The sequence below is a fragment of the Periplaneta americana genome, chromosome 4 (assembly GCF_040183065.1).
Source record: "Periplaneta americana isolate PAMFEO1 chromosome 4, P.americana_PAMFEO1_priV1, whole genome shotgun sequence".
NCBI lineage: Eukaryota > Metazoa > Arthropoda > Insecta > Blattodea > Blattidae > Periplaneta > Periplaneta americana.
Window position 1 is genome coordinate 206,982,144 of NC_091120.1, and position 15,133 is coordinate 206,997,276.

The 15,133-nt window shown below is 38.4% G+C and overlaps 1 protein-coding gene and 1 long non-coding RNA gene across 2 annotated transcripts; both read right to left on the bottom strand.

Annotated features, from left to right (window-relative positions):
• Nucleotides 1-3,231: 3,231 nt before the first annotated feature.
• Nucleotides 3,232-8,140, bottom strand: LOC138698729 (uncharacterized). The gene is made up of 3 exons (XR_011331931.1): nt 7,643-8,140; nt 5,260-5,390; nt 3,232-3,271 (listed from the first exon to the last, which is right to left on the bottom strand). It is a non-coding gene; the product is annotated as an uncharacterized lncRNA (long non-coding RNA).
• A 292-nt stretch (nt 8,141-8,432) lies between these two features.
• On the bottom strand, nt 8,433-10,502 carry LOC138698730 (MAPK/MAK/MRK overlapping kinase-like). The gene is made up of 3 exons (XM_069824945.1): nt 10,170-10,502; nt 9,181-9,357; nt 8,433-8,932 (listed from the first exon to the last, which is right to left on the bottom strand). Exons 1-3 carry the CDS (start codon nt 10,271-10,273, stop codon nt 8,755-8,757), a joined length of 459 nt encoding a protein of 152 aa, XP_069681046.1. The 5' UTR covers nt 10,274-10,502; the 3' UTR covers nt 8,433-8,754.
• Nucleotides 10,503-15,133: the final 4,631 nt, after the last annotated feature.

Sequence of the window (15,133 nt, forward strand, 5' to 3'; positions counted from 1 at the left end):
CCTCATTACAGGCAATGCAAAATAGTACCATCACAGTCTATTATTTCTAGCACCTGAAAACTCAAGCTTCGTGACTGTATATATTAGAGTGTGATAATATTTTATTTAATAAATTTTCTATTTGTATTTTGTATATATAGGAGCATCTTTGACCAAGACAATGATGTAGCAAGGTGCATCTCTGTCTCCTGTGTTGCCACACTTACAACATTGGTGTGCATATCTTCAACCATCTTAGAACCCAGCACTTTTGAGTCACTTTTTGGAGTTACCGTAAGAGAGTCGATATCCTTGAACTATGAAGTATCTAATTAATCAAATGAGAACTTAAAACTTAATGATGGCACAATGCTTCTTTCGATACTTCCTTAAGTAGCAAATGAGGCATTCCATAACAAATCGAACAGGTTATGACTTTGATGTTTCGAAACAGTTCGGAAATTTTTGTGTTTTTAGGGGGTTAAAAAATTTGTAATATGAATCAAAGTTGAAAAAAATTAAGAACGGGTGCACGGTGATAGACATAAATGCTTATAACTTTGGTTCCGTGTTGCACAGAACTCGTCTTAGGCTCATTTGAAAGTTTAAGAATTGTAGTTTTATTTTACATAATGCTGCTTTTTGGAATAATTTATTGTAAATGTAACACGTTCGCGAGAATTTTAGTAAATAAAAAAAAAAATAATTTATTCCCCATTTAACTTTGTCAGTGTGTTTGTAATTTGAAAATGGAGATGCGGAAACTGAATTGTAAAGAAATATTTTTGTAAGTGCATGTGCTGCATACTACTGACCAATAAGGAACTGATGGGAGATACTGAGTATCATAAAAGAACCCATCAGTGCTGTTGAGGAACACTTTCTCGCAGAAAATTACACTAATCCTCATTTCATACAGAAAGACTCCACATATCAATAAATATACTGCAAAATTCTTCTGCTTCCCAACTGGTGATTGGTTCTTTATCCATGCCAGAAAATAAAGCATGCATCGACATGTGTGTGCAATGACAGATGACGTGACATTAAAGAAAATTAGGCTAACAGCCTAACATTAAAGCATCGAATGCATGCAAAATTTTTACAAGAATATGCTTACATCATGAAGCGTTCAGGTCAGGTAACGAAATGTTATTTTGGGCCTGAATTACCAGCAACTGGCTAGCCATTCTAGCTTCCACTATTACTTGTACAGGATGTTAACAACACTCGATTTAACATAGCACTGACGAAGTACACGTGTTATAGTACAGCATATGTAGCAAACAGTAATAGAAACTGATCCAACAACCACTGATTCCACATTTCTTTGGGTTAGTGTTTTGAGTGGTGATGCACCATTACAGGACCTCCTTGTTATGTTATAATGCCTCGTTGTAAAGGTTCTGTCGAACCCACCTACAAATCACATAATTTCGTGACAACCTTAATTATTTTTCCAGCTCCTTCAAATATTGTATTGCCTTCGTTGCTTAGGAAAACAGCAAGTTTCCCATTAATATTTCGAAAATGTATAACAGTTATGTGCCATAAAGAAATGATCATGAAAGATGTTCAAAAATACATAAACAAAAGAGGCTAATATTGTGCAATTTGAAGGAAACATACAGACATTTTAAAGCTGAATATCTGAGACCAAAATAAGTTTTCCAAAATTTGCCGAACTCAGAACAAAATATTTGTGATGCTGTCCAGGTAGGCTTAGTCCTTCCGCTAGTCAAGACGTGTCGAATTCGCGACCCGTATGAAGGGACCATCTAGAGCAGATGTCTCAATAGGGCCTTCTCGGAGCACTTCCTCCTCTCTCTATTTTTTTATGTAAGAGAGGAACAAGATGCGGGAGCAGTTCGTGTATCTCCGGATGACGTCATTGACCGCGTCATTTGAATAGACATCTGCAACCGCTACGACGTTGTGTCCATCTCCGAGGAAAGAATGTTCTTATTACAGCAAATGTATGAAGAAATAAATGCTTTTATAGGGAAAGTGGGAATCGCAAGTTTCAGTGGGTAACTGTTACCACTTCATTAATCTAAAATTGTTACCTAATTTGAATCAAGACCAGGGTAACGAAGGACTTGAGAAAAGAATTTGGGACCAGATTTAAGATTTGAATAATTCTAATTTAAAATAATTGTGAATTTCTAAGATGTTTTGGTTATTGTTAATTATTGAAAACATTACAAAACATGTTATTTAACTATTATTGTAATTAATATATTAATATCGACGTGTCGTAAGAATACGTACCTTAACAACAAACAAGTTTAATTGTAATTTTATTATTATTATTTAATTGAATTTTATTTTATTAAATATAGTATAAACTTAAAACAAAGATACCAAAAACCATTTACTAGAAATGAAGTATGTTGTCATCTAGTCAACTGTCCGAAGACATCTCAACCTCACAAATGATACCAACAAAGCACCACTTATGAGACAACTAGGCCAGGAGATAATGGGGTAGTGTGACCAGTTCCTTGTGCTTAAATAATTACGTAACATGTATGGTTCATCATGCTTCAGATGTCCTCTTTTTACTCATTAATACATAACTGAAAAATAAATTTATTATTATTATTACTACTACTACTCCTGCTGCTGCTGCTGCCGCCGCCGCCGCGAAATTTTATTCCTTCCGAAAACAACCGTTTATTGTGACAGTACAATTCAAAAGTGCAGCTTTGTGGAATTTCTCCCGTGGCAGTTATAACTTAACTCACTCATGCGTGTGACACGAATCAGCGATTGGCTATCTTTGGGTATTGCTCTTATCTGTTCAGCTGACTATCTACCGGTACATTTGCTCTCTGTAACAACTTTTATGCGTTGGCCTTGAGATGCCTGATCTAGAGACTAGTACATTAGGGATTTCATAATATGACCATTTCTTTTTCTTGCAGCCCACGCAATCTTATACCCAGTTTTTGAATATGAAGTAATTGGAAGGGAAGAACTGCTTCATTGACACTATTGAGTTGCATGTCAGTGTTGCACTGTTTACAAACTGCTCAGTAAGAGGTGTTCTTTGTGTGTCAGATCTTAGGTCCATACATTTTAGTTACACTCCATCATTTTCACGATCCAGTCATTGATTTACTGTTTTCAGTTAGTAATTTTTACTAGTATATACCACTTAGAAAGTGACTTCACATTAAAAAGTGTTACAACCTGCAGCAGTGCCCTGTGCTCCTGGACGCCGGCCAAAGGTTCAAGATCAACGGGCAATGTGGACGGGTCCTGTACGATAGGAGGCAGGCGGACAGAGCTGAAACAGCAGCACCAGTAGGTCAGACCTCCTGCGTCATGAGCTTGAAAATGTAAAATTAACTCGTTTCTGGTGGAGCAGATCTGAAATATAAACTATTTCATAGGTGGCAATTTATATTTTAGTGCCTGGATAATGACACATTGTAGCTCTTCTGAAATTGGCTTTGGGGCGGTTGAATCAGATAATAAGGAAGTGCTAACATAGAATTTGTAAGAAACTGGTTCACAGAGAAGCACGAGAAGAGGAGCTGATTAGGACCGAAGCATATGCTGGCCAGGTAGACGAAGTGAACGAATTTTAAAATAATTTAGAGCATTCAAGTATTATTTTGTCATGAATCATATCACAAACAGAAATAATGTATTATATTCAGATTGAAATATAATTAATATAGATGGCAAGTTCCCTACAAATAAATACACTTACTGGCTTTTAAGGAACCCAGAGGTTCATTGCCACCCTCACATAAGCCTGCCATTGGTCCCTATCCTGAGCAAGATTAATCCAGTCTCTACCATCATATCCCACCTTCCTCAAATCCATTTTAATATTATCCTCCCATCTACGTCTCGGCCTTCCCAAAGGTCTTTTACCCTCCGGCCTCCCAACTAACACTCTATATGCATTTCTGGATTTGCCCATACGTGCTACATGCCCTGCCCATCTCAAACATCTGGATTTAATGTTCCTAATTATGTCAGATAGGTGAAGAATTTAGAGGCTTATTATGTGGTTTCGTAACAAGCTGTTTTTTACGGTGATGGGTTGTTAGCCCTTTGCCCAACCCCCAAGCTGGAGGACCACCCATCATCAGCTGTCTGCGACTGCTTATTCAATATATTTACAGCTACTCTCCCTATCAGGAAGCTGTCTCCTCGATCTGCAACCTGAGGATACAAATAAATACACTGGCAATAAAATATTTCCAACCTCTGGTATTTGTTGGCAGAATGTCTTCTGCATTTTCATTTCACTTCAGTTTGCCATTATCGTCATTCTTTGTTGTCCGAATGTCTTCAGTTTAGTTTGTCATCGTCATTCTTTGTTGTCAGAATGTCTTCTGCATTTTCATTTCACTTCAGTTTAGTTTGTCATTATCGTCATTCTTTGTTGTCAGAATGTCTTCTGCAATTTCATTTCACTTCAGTTTAGTTTGTCATTATCGTCATTCTTTGTTGTCAGAATGTCTTCTGCATTTTCATTTCACTTCAGTTTGTCATTATCGTCATCCTTTGTTGTCAGAATATCTTCTGCATTTTCATTTTGTAAAATAACGTTATTTGTCCCTTAATCTTTGTTCTCTATGATATATTGTAGTACTGTATCTCTTTATTTTATGCACCCCAAAGAACGTCAAACACAAAACACGCAGTTTTATCATTAAGAACATCGTGATAGTCATCATTTTGAGGAGGAGAGGCGTGTATGGTGAGTTCTAGGATTGTAGCACCACATATTTGAGGAAACACTCTTGATTTGAAATTATTTAAAATGTTGAGAAGAGGGCAGAGGAAATAGGGAGCATCCTTTCTTTTATATAATTTTTCGATAGTAAATTTTTTAAGTTTATAAGGTAATTTGGAGACACTTTCTTGCATTTCATATGAGTAATAATGTATCACAAGAAGTTACCTAACTTGTACCTATGCGTATTTTCTGAAACAAAGGTAATGTCGCAGAGGCTTGGAGGGATAAGAGTGTGGCAATGAAGAGAGGAGGAAAGTCTTACTCGGAATATCATGTTCTAGGCTAATTGCATTCGATTTCTATTTTAAGATGTGAACATAACAGTGATCATTGTCAATGATAAAACATTCTACTTGCCTCTTTTTCTCACATAAGCAAACTCTTCTTCTATGAATGACCTGAAAAGAATCTGTGGAAGCTCTTTGTTTGAATGCCTCTGTTCTTCAAACCTGCTGTAATTGAACGATTTTCCTACACGTCTATTTAATTTTTTCTCTCACTCTTCATAAATTACTCACTTTTTGTTGATGGGGACTTGGACTTCCTTGCTGTAGGTCGTCACCTCCAGTGGAGGAAGCTTCACGGGGGGCTGGCAGCCATTCCTCTTGGTTGCCAGAGGGGGTAAGTGCTGGGGCTCCTTCAGCCGCTGCTGAAAGTCAACACAAGACAATGTTCTGCTCATAATGCATTACATTATAACTCCAAAACTATGTACCACAGTTATCATTTACGTAAACATCACGTTTTGAAATTATATCAAGCAGAATTTATGCTAGAGGTGTAAATACATGTGCATGCCCATGAGAAGTATACAACAAACATGTATGAACCAGTGATTGCAGTATTGCTATATCATGCAGAAAGTAACTTTGGTATGTAATAACAAACATTGGGCTATTATTTCATTACTTTATTGTGGAAAGTATCGAAAGCAATACTGTCAACTTCACGGAACATTGTAAGAATGCTTGAATAAAATAAAAAGGAGGCATTTCAATACTAGACGTCAAAGTGATCCTCAGAAAGGAACTTAATTAAAATGGGCAACTTCTGTTACTCGTGCTCAGTGCTATCGAAGTGGGGTGTGACAGTTCCTGATCTTTTGTGATGATTCTTGGTGATTGTCGCTCCAGTTCTTCTCTGTAGATCTATAACTCAATATGCGTGTCTCTCATCACAAACCGACATGTTTACGTTTATGACTCTTCTATAGATTTGATTGATATGCTGGCGCCATGTCTTACATCAACAAGAGAGATTAGCTCGGCGTGTATACTGAAAGCAAAACACATCTGAGCTGTTAGTGTGATGTGTGGGCATGTATATTCGTCCAATGTTTATGAATGATTAAGTGAATCATTCCTGGAAGAATATAGCAAGTGCATAGCTTCAGTATCGAACTTAAACCTTTTGAGTGGGACGAAAGTTAATTAGATCCGAGTTATGTTGTCTTTCAAGTTAATCTTCTGTCACAGTCGCCTTTGCTGTGAGTTACATATCGGGCAGAGACGGCGACTTCTTGGAGCTGTGATTTTGGAACTGTAGTCATGGTCGCAACCAGTGACAAACTTATCATAGCGAAAGAATCATACCCCACACTACAGTGCACTATTACCTGTCAAGCAGATGTTTACTGCACAGCATTTGTACACTGCCTAGATGTGAAACAAGAATAAACAAGTTGAAGCTAAGATTTAACATATCAAAATGTGAAAATTGTCGGTTCATGCACAGCAGAAGAACAAGCCTTGGCTAAATAAAGCGATGAGTAAATCAGGTGGGGATTAAGTTTGGCTATCTGTGGATTATAGGATGGGTCCGCTCTTATGTATAAAACAAAGGACAACTACATTTATAAAGTAAAATAATACAAAGTTGCAAGAATGGAAGACAACACGACTTTGCCTTCACTTAATAATTGAACTGGTTTTGTGAAAAAGATCAACACAAAATTTTTCCAGAAATGAAATTAAAAAAAAAAAAAAAAAGTGTATCTGCTTCAGTGAAATCTTAATTGGACAGTAGTAGCAGAACTAAATATTCAGGAATCTTGAATCTTTGCATTCTTGGAAACAAAAGTAATCAAGAAAGCAAATTGGTTTATAACAGATAACACTCTGGAAAAGAGTAAGTCTGGAATATAGAGTTATGCATATTTTGAATGGAGAATACAGGCACACTAGCATTTAACTGTTTCAATATCAGAACTTTGGTAAACTTAACTCTATTTCGTGAAGATTCTGTTATTCAAGTGGAAAGAAGTAATTATGCTACCTGCAAAGCACATTACGTTTTAAATTCGAAATTGCAACAGGAATTTTTTCATTATCAGTTCTGGAGAAAAATGAGAGTAACTGACATACATAAATAACATTAAGTGCTTTGACCAGTTTCAGTGTTCAAAATCCATGCACTTACAATTGGGTGATGAAGTGTAAACCATGAAATACACAGTGAGGTTATAATACCAACATATTCTGAGTCCACTAACAGAATAGACCGACTCGACAATTCAACAGATTCTCTTAAAACTGTAATGTCACTTGTTTATCTAAAATAATCCAATTGAATTTTACAAGTTGCACTCAGGTTAAATTTCTATCTGTAGACTGTTTCTGCTACCCCATGTGCACGCTTACAGGAGACAGTGGGGTCAGCAGGACATCCTACATGGGACTCGAACTCACACTGCATTGAAGTCACGAGTCTGACATGGCTAGTTACCAGAACTTCGCAGTAGTGCAACATAATACAAACATCATGATTTGGGGAATAGCAGTGAGCTTCCAATCTGTGCAGATGACTTCAATGTTAGTGCAATTAAAACAGCATAATGACCTGAGCAATGCGTGGGAGTGGAAAAGATACGAGCAGATTACAGATGATTATCTCTAAACTCACCCTGATGTCGCAGGAGCGCTCCTTCAGCTGGGGCTGCTTTTTGACGTGGTGAGGAGATTGCTGCTCACTGGGACTGGACAGTATGGTGCGAGGCGCAGGCTCTCTGTTAATGGTTGTTCGCTGCAGTGAAGCACATCACAAGTACATATTGAATTAAATAACTACCTGGGGAATTCCATACCATTGGAAAGGATAATTTTCCCCCCAGAGACAGTTCTAAGGAACTGGCGAGATATTTGTTTCTGTACAACTAAGAAATGTATGTTATTCACCAGGAACAGTAAACTATATTCACTCAATTTCTACTAAACTACTTGACGGATTTTGTTCATATCCTTTATTTACGAGTCAATTTATCAGAAAATGATGTACATGAAATATAATAATTTTAGTACTAGTCTGTCTGTGTACAGCGATTTCTACTAAACTATTGGACGGATTTTGTTCATATTCAGTATCTACGAGTCAATTTATCAGGGAATGATGTACATGAAATATAATAATTTTAGTACTAGTCTGTCTGTGTACAGCGATTTCTACTAAACTATTGGACGGATTTTGTTCATATTCAGTATCTACAAGTCAATTTATCAGGGAATGATGTACATGAAATATAATAATTTTAGTACTAATGTGTCTGTGTACAGCGATTTCTACTAAACTATTGGACGGATTTTGTTCATATTCAGTATCTACGAGTCAATTTATCAGGGAATAATGTACCTGAAATATAATAATTTTAGTACTAGTCTGTCTGTGTACAGCGATTTCTACTAAACTATTGGATGGATTTTGTTCATATTCAGTGTCTACGAGTCAATTTATCAGGGAATGATGTACATATTGTGTAGTAAAGTAATAAAAATTCGGGACTTTGTCATCTAACATGAAGTATTTATGTCATCTAACATGAAGTATTTACTTCTTACACAGCTCCGCTTGACCTGAATGTGTGACAAAGCAATCAGCACCTTGTACTTCTTATGCAGCAGTGTGAATCTCTCCCTTGGACTTGCTTCTCTTATTGCAGTAACTTGAAGCCTGATATTGAATTTACTTCTGTTACTGGAGTAACATGAAGGCTTACCATGTGTTTGCTAATCTTACCACAATCAGAGAAAGCTTCGCCTTGTTCTTCTGGTAGGAACTCTCACCTTGACTTTGCGCCTCTTCTCCACGGTGGTCATGTAGCTCTGAAGCGCCGGGTTGCGCCACTCTCCACTGCATGTTCCCGTCTTGGCTGGTGTCACAGAACATGGTTGCTGTCTCAGACAGAGCATCTCTTGTTCCCTGAGGACCGAGTTTTGTAGGAGAAATAATTGAAAACTGCGGGTCTCTACCACTATATGAACAAGGTGGCTAGATATTAACCATGTGTACATTTTCTGCAGTAATTCTTGAATGGGGACCTGCACTGATGGTCACGAAACCTTATGGTTATTATGATAGTTGGGGCATTCTCTGTAGTTTGGGACGGTGTAGTAATGCATTTGAATTTAAGCAATTCTGTACACTCTAGTGTAGTCTGGTATAAGTACCGGAGGTCGGCAAAGTAGCGATGCTCCAGAAGCCGGCGCACGTTAGAGCGGTGCTGTGGGTCGTAGACCAGCATGAGCTTCATGATGTCTCGCCCCGCCTCGCTCACACTGGACAGCATGCACGAGAAGTTGGAGCCAACCCGCGATGGGAATGCGTACTCACAGTTGCGAGATTTGCTGCGACAAGACAGTAAGTGCACATGCAGGTATTGACATTCCCGACAACAAACAAAAGAATATACCGGTAAATAGATTTAATGAAGGCAATTTACAGTCCAACTAATTCACATTCTTATCAGTGGTTTCATCTCTGTTTGCACACATTGTTACAGTTGGCAGTTAGAGACACCTGCATATACTGACAAGAACATGTGCAGTTTCGTCAACATTTTGATCCCGCATCACATGCACATGTTGAAATTTTCGATTTTTATCGAGGTAACCAACAAATATCGATGTGAATTCTTAGCACTCAATTTCGTCTAATATTTATGATAGGATATAGTTGTTCCTATGTCAAATGCTGCCACCTCACGACAATTAAAAGTGCTGGCATAGGGTTTGCTTGATATTTAAATACCTCCAAGGTTGTAGTGTTAATGTCGTTAAGTATAGCGGAAAATTCGCAATTGAACAATAATCTCACGATGTTGACTGAGTTAGAGAAAGCCTTTGAAATATGTGTTCTGTGCAATGCATAACTTCGATGGACTGTCCAACCACATCTGCTGCACTGCTTAAACATATTTCTACCGACAATAGTACAGAACTTGTGCATAGGAACATGGCTGTTGACAGGAAACAGGAGGCAATACTTTCGCCTGTCAAAAACAACAGAACAAGTATATCGTACTTGGAGTGTTTCTGTTTGTTAATGCTTTCTGTTTCATGTGAATATTGTATCATTTAACAAGTGAGATAATTAATGCAATCCAAAACAATTATAATTACACAGTTCAAATAAATACGTTGAGAAAAACATTACTTACTGGCGACGAAACTTGGCAATGAGGTGAGGATGTGGAGTTCCCAGAACACCGTGGATCTTGGCCAGCTGGTCCATTTCATTGGCGCCTGGGAACAACGGCTTCATTCTGCACACACGGATTATCTAACATGACTACCAGCAAAAGCTTGCTTTTCTTTCTGTCCTTGCAGTCAAACACTGAAAAATAAGCTCTAATACTCTATTGAACCCTCTGTCCACTACTACCAGGTCCATATTCTGATTCTAGCAATACTCTCCCCTCCCCCACTTGATTGAATCAGTAAGAATGATATTAAATAAACCAGAGCTGTTGTTAAATTTAAGGAAAGGTACAAGTTCGGCATCGAAATTAATTTCATAGACATTCTGTAGAAAAAAAAGAAATGAAGTTGGAAATAATAGCTTTTGTGTAAAAATATATATACTTTATTTTTTCCACTTTTGGGGAGGCCGAGACGTAGATAAATGTTGTTTTATTTAACGACACTCGCAACTGCAGAGGTTATATCAGCGTTGCCGGATGTGCCGGAATTTTGTCCCGCAGGAGTTCTTTTACATGCCAGTAAATCTACTGACATGAGCCTGTCGCATTTAAGCACACTTAAATGCCATCGACTTGGCCCGGGATCGAACCCGCAACCTTGGGCATAGAAGGCCAGTGCTATACCAACTCGCCAACCAGGTCGACTGAGACGTAGATGGGAGGATAATATTAAAATGAATTTGAGAGAGGTGGGATATGATGATAGTGGATTAATCTTGCACAGGATAGGGACCGATGGCGGGCTTATGTGAGGGCAGCAATGAACCTGCGGGTTCCTTAAAGCCATTTGTAAGTAAGTAAGTCTATTTTTTCCTTAGTTTCTATATATCCAGGACATCCTATACACATCCATGGGTGTTCAGATCTAAATGTATAAGCTTTTAGTGCCTCAATTGAAATTACTGCTCTTTTCTTTTGAACTTTACATTTATGCATGCAATGGACTCATTGAATAAAATCCCTTTCTATCTCACATTTGGTATTTTCAAGACATTTGCCAAAATTCCTGACCTTACTCAGCCAATGCTATTTTCACGTGAAGCAAGCATTGGTTATCTTTTCCACCTTCCATGCCAGTCCTGCTGAATTATAATAAAAATATACTACGTACCATATTTCCAATCTGATTTAATAAGTAGGCCCAACATGATCCTGGTTTGCTACACCAAGCAACATGTTTCTAATCTGTTACACTAAGTGCTGGTAACATGATCCTGGTTTGCTATACTAAGCAACATGTTTCTAATCTATTACACCAAGTGCTGGTAACATGATCCTGGTTTGCTATACTAAGCAACATGTTTCTAATCTATTACACCAAGTGCTGGTAACATGATCCTGGTTTGCTATACTAAGCAACATGTTTCTAATCTATTACACCAAGTGCTGGTAACATGATCCTGGTTTGCTATACTAAGCAACATGTTTCTAATCTATTACACCAAGTGCTGGTAACATGATCCTGGTTTGCTATACTAAGCAACATGTTTCTAATCTATTATACCAAGTGCTGGTAACATGATCCTGGTTTGCTATACTAAGCAACATGTTTCTAATCTATTACACCAAGTGCTGGTAACATGATCCTGGTTTGCTATACTAAGCAACATGTTTCTAATCTATTACACCAAGTGCTGGTAACATGATCCTGGTTTGCTATACTAAGCAACATGTTTCTAATCTATTACACCAAGTGCTGGTAACATGATCCTGGTTTGCTATACTAAGCAACATGTTTCTAATCTATTACACCAAGTGCTGGTAACATGATCCTGGTTTGCTATACTAAGCAACATGTTTCTAATCTATTACACCAAGTGCTGGTAACATGATCCTGGTTTGCTATACTAAGCAACATGTTTCTAATCTATTACACCAAGTGCTGGTAACATGATCCTGGTTTGCTATACTAAGCAACATGTTTCTAATCTATTACACCAAGTGCTGGTAACATGATCCTGGTTTGCTATACTAAGCAACATGTTTCTAATCTATTACACCAAGTGCTGGTAACATGATCCTGGTTTGCTATACTAAGCAACATGTTTCTAATCTATTACACCAAGTGCTGGTAACATGATCCTGGTTTGCTATACTAAGCAACATGTTTCTAATCTATTATACCAAGTGCTGGTAACATGATCCTGGTTTGCTATACTAAGCAACATGTTTCTAATCTATTACACCAAGTGCTGGTAACATGATCCTGGTTTGCTATACTAAGCAACATGTTTCTAATCTATTACACCAAGTGCTGGTAACATGATCCTGGTTTGCTATACTAAGCAACATGTTTCTAATCTATTACACCAAGTGCTGGTAACATGATCCTGGTTTGCTATACTAAGCAACATGTTTCTAATCTATTACACCAAGTGCTGGTAACATGATCCTGGTTTGCTATACTAAGCAACATGTTTCTAATCTATTACACAGTGCTGGTAACATGATCCTGGTTTGCTATACTAAGCAACATGTTTCTAATCTATTACACAGTGCTGGTAACATGATCTTTGTTTGCTACACTAAGCAACATATGCTCCTAATCACTTAGAAGTAATTAAGACAAGATCGTGGTTTGTTATACTAAGTAATATGCTGTCTAGACAACATTAAGATATCGTCGGTTTCTTGGTAAAAGTGACCAAGTCCAAAATGCAAAATTGTTGGAAAAGGGCCATTTAAAGGCTTAATGATCCATCCAAAGATAACTGTACTTCTTTAGATGTTAGTAATAAGTTATTTTGAAGGTGAATGTGCTATATTATTAGTTTTTAATATCAAATTATGTCTTAAATTTTCATAATGCTTGGAAGCCTTGGAATGTGACTTGGTCACTTTTACCAAGAAACCGACGATATATGGATCATACGAGGAGACAAAGAGGAAGGTAGAAAATAGGAAAGACTGGAGAAAGCTGGGTTTGCAGAACACTGAATGAATGCATGCAGTATAGTCCAAGTCGTTTGTACTGAGTGATATAAGATCTCTGCCTGTTATGCTGTGCCATTACGTCAGCATTTCATAGAAGACGCAACCCGTGGCCCAGACATCCATCTTGGGTCCATAGAAGCCTGTAGTAAGCAGGCACTCTGGCGAGCGATACCAGCGAGTGGAGATGTACTCAGTGTATGGGGGGCGACAGTAGATGCCGCGCACTGAACCCAAGTCGGCTAGCTTGATGACGCCATTCTGCAACACGCAAGATACAAGACTATGTGGGAGAAAGTGTGTGTCTTCGAATTTGATGTAAAACATAAGAAAACCGTTTTTAGTTTGTTTGGAATAGGCTGAGAACAAGCATCAGCAATACTCAGCCGCACTTGGCCTTCAGCTTGTTGGGTGACTCTGATAGGCTGAGACATGCTGCCATTTGCATCAGCCTATTGGCTGAGTGTTGCGTGTTCCAAATAGACTGCAGTTCGCACTTCGGGACATTCTATGACGTGGTCTGGTAGTCACACACCGCTGCTTTTGCTAAGCAACTCTTGTATTGGAGCTACAGAAGTTGCGAGCCTTTTCACACACAAGGCATGTCTGTGTTGATTCCTCAAACTGGGTACTGGTATTCAAAAAGTTCTGGTCAATTTTGTTGAAAACCTTTGTTGAATTGCAGATATGTTATTGGCCAAGTTGTACCTGCGCCTTGTTTATGATTACAGTTTGAACTTCTCATTGGACTAAATAGGTCCCAACACAGAAAACCATTAACATGGCCACAAATGCAGCATATGCTTTCTTGGCACCAATGGAGTCGTGCACATGTGCAGTGCGTTATCACGACATGCCAGGGTACCATAAAAAACATTTTAAATTTATCTTTTACATCAGTTATCACTTATTGTGCTCCTGCATAAACATGAAATGTTATTAATTTTCCTTTTATTATACTTTTAAGTCAGACGCAGTGTGTTCTACGTTTCTTGGCTAGTTCCTCGAGTGCTTCATTTTCATTCACAGGTACTTTCTCAACTATATACATGACAACGAATCCATTAAGGCACTCCTCCCCTATGCTGTTTTTGAGATACATTTTCAGTGCTTTTAGTCATGAAAAGAACTTTCAGGAGTACAAGTCAGTTACAGGGACAGTTGCTGTCATTGTGAACAGGTTGTGTATTACCGGAAGTAAGTTACTATTATAATGTTGCTGGGCTTCAACATGCTTTGTCTGTGCGGTTTGGGGGGGTTTGACTCCCAAATCCCTCCTCCCCTTCGCCTGTGCTGGTCAATAATGTAGTACCGGTACATATTTATTTGGATATATTATTGCACATTGCTGAGCATTACATTTCCACTCCCAGAACACTTACTGATAAAACAACAACGGTTTGAATATAACTTCCAACTTCTACACACATTACAGATACTGAAGGAAGCAGGGTTGTCGAATTTACGTAAGTCTCCAGTACTAAAATGATTACATTTTTAGCAATCAATATAGCAAGACGAATGTTTCTTTCTGAAATCCTTGCCTCAGATCACGTGTTGGCTGATCTCACCTTGAGCAGGATGTTCTCTGGCTTGATGTCCCGGTGGAACAGCCCCGCTTGGTGCAGATGGTTCAGCCCTTGAAGAATCTGGTATAGGTAGTTCTTGACCCGTGTCTCCGGCAGGCACCTGTAACATGATACAGGGTCCACACCTGTGGAGTAACAGTTAGCACGTCTGGGCGTGAAACCAGATGGCCCGGGTTCGATTCCGGTTGGGGCAAGTTACCCAGTTGAGGTTTTTCCGGGGTTTTCCCTCAATTCAATAAGAGCAAATGCTGAGTAACTATCATTGCTGGACCTCGGACTCATTTCACTGGCATTATCACCTTCATCTCATTCAGACGCTAAATAACCTAAGATGTTGATAAAGCGTCGTAAAATAACCTACCAAAAAAAACATGACACAGGAGACAATGCAGAGGGACTGCG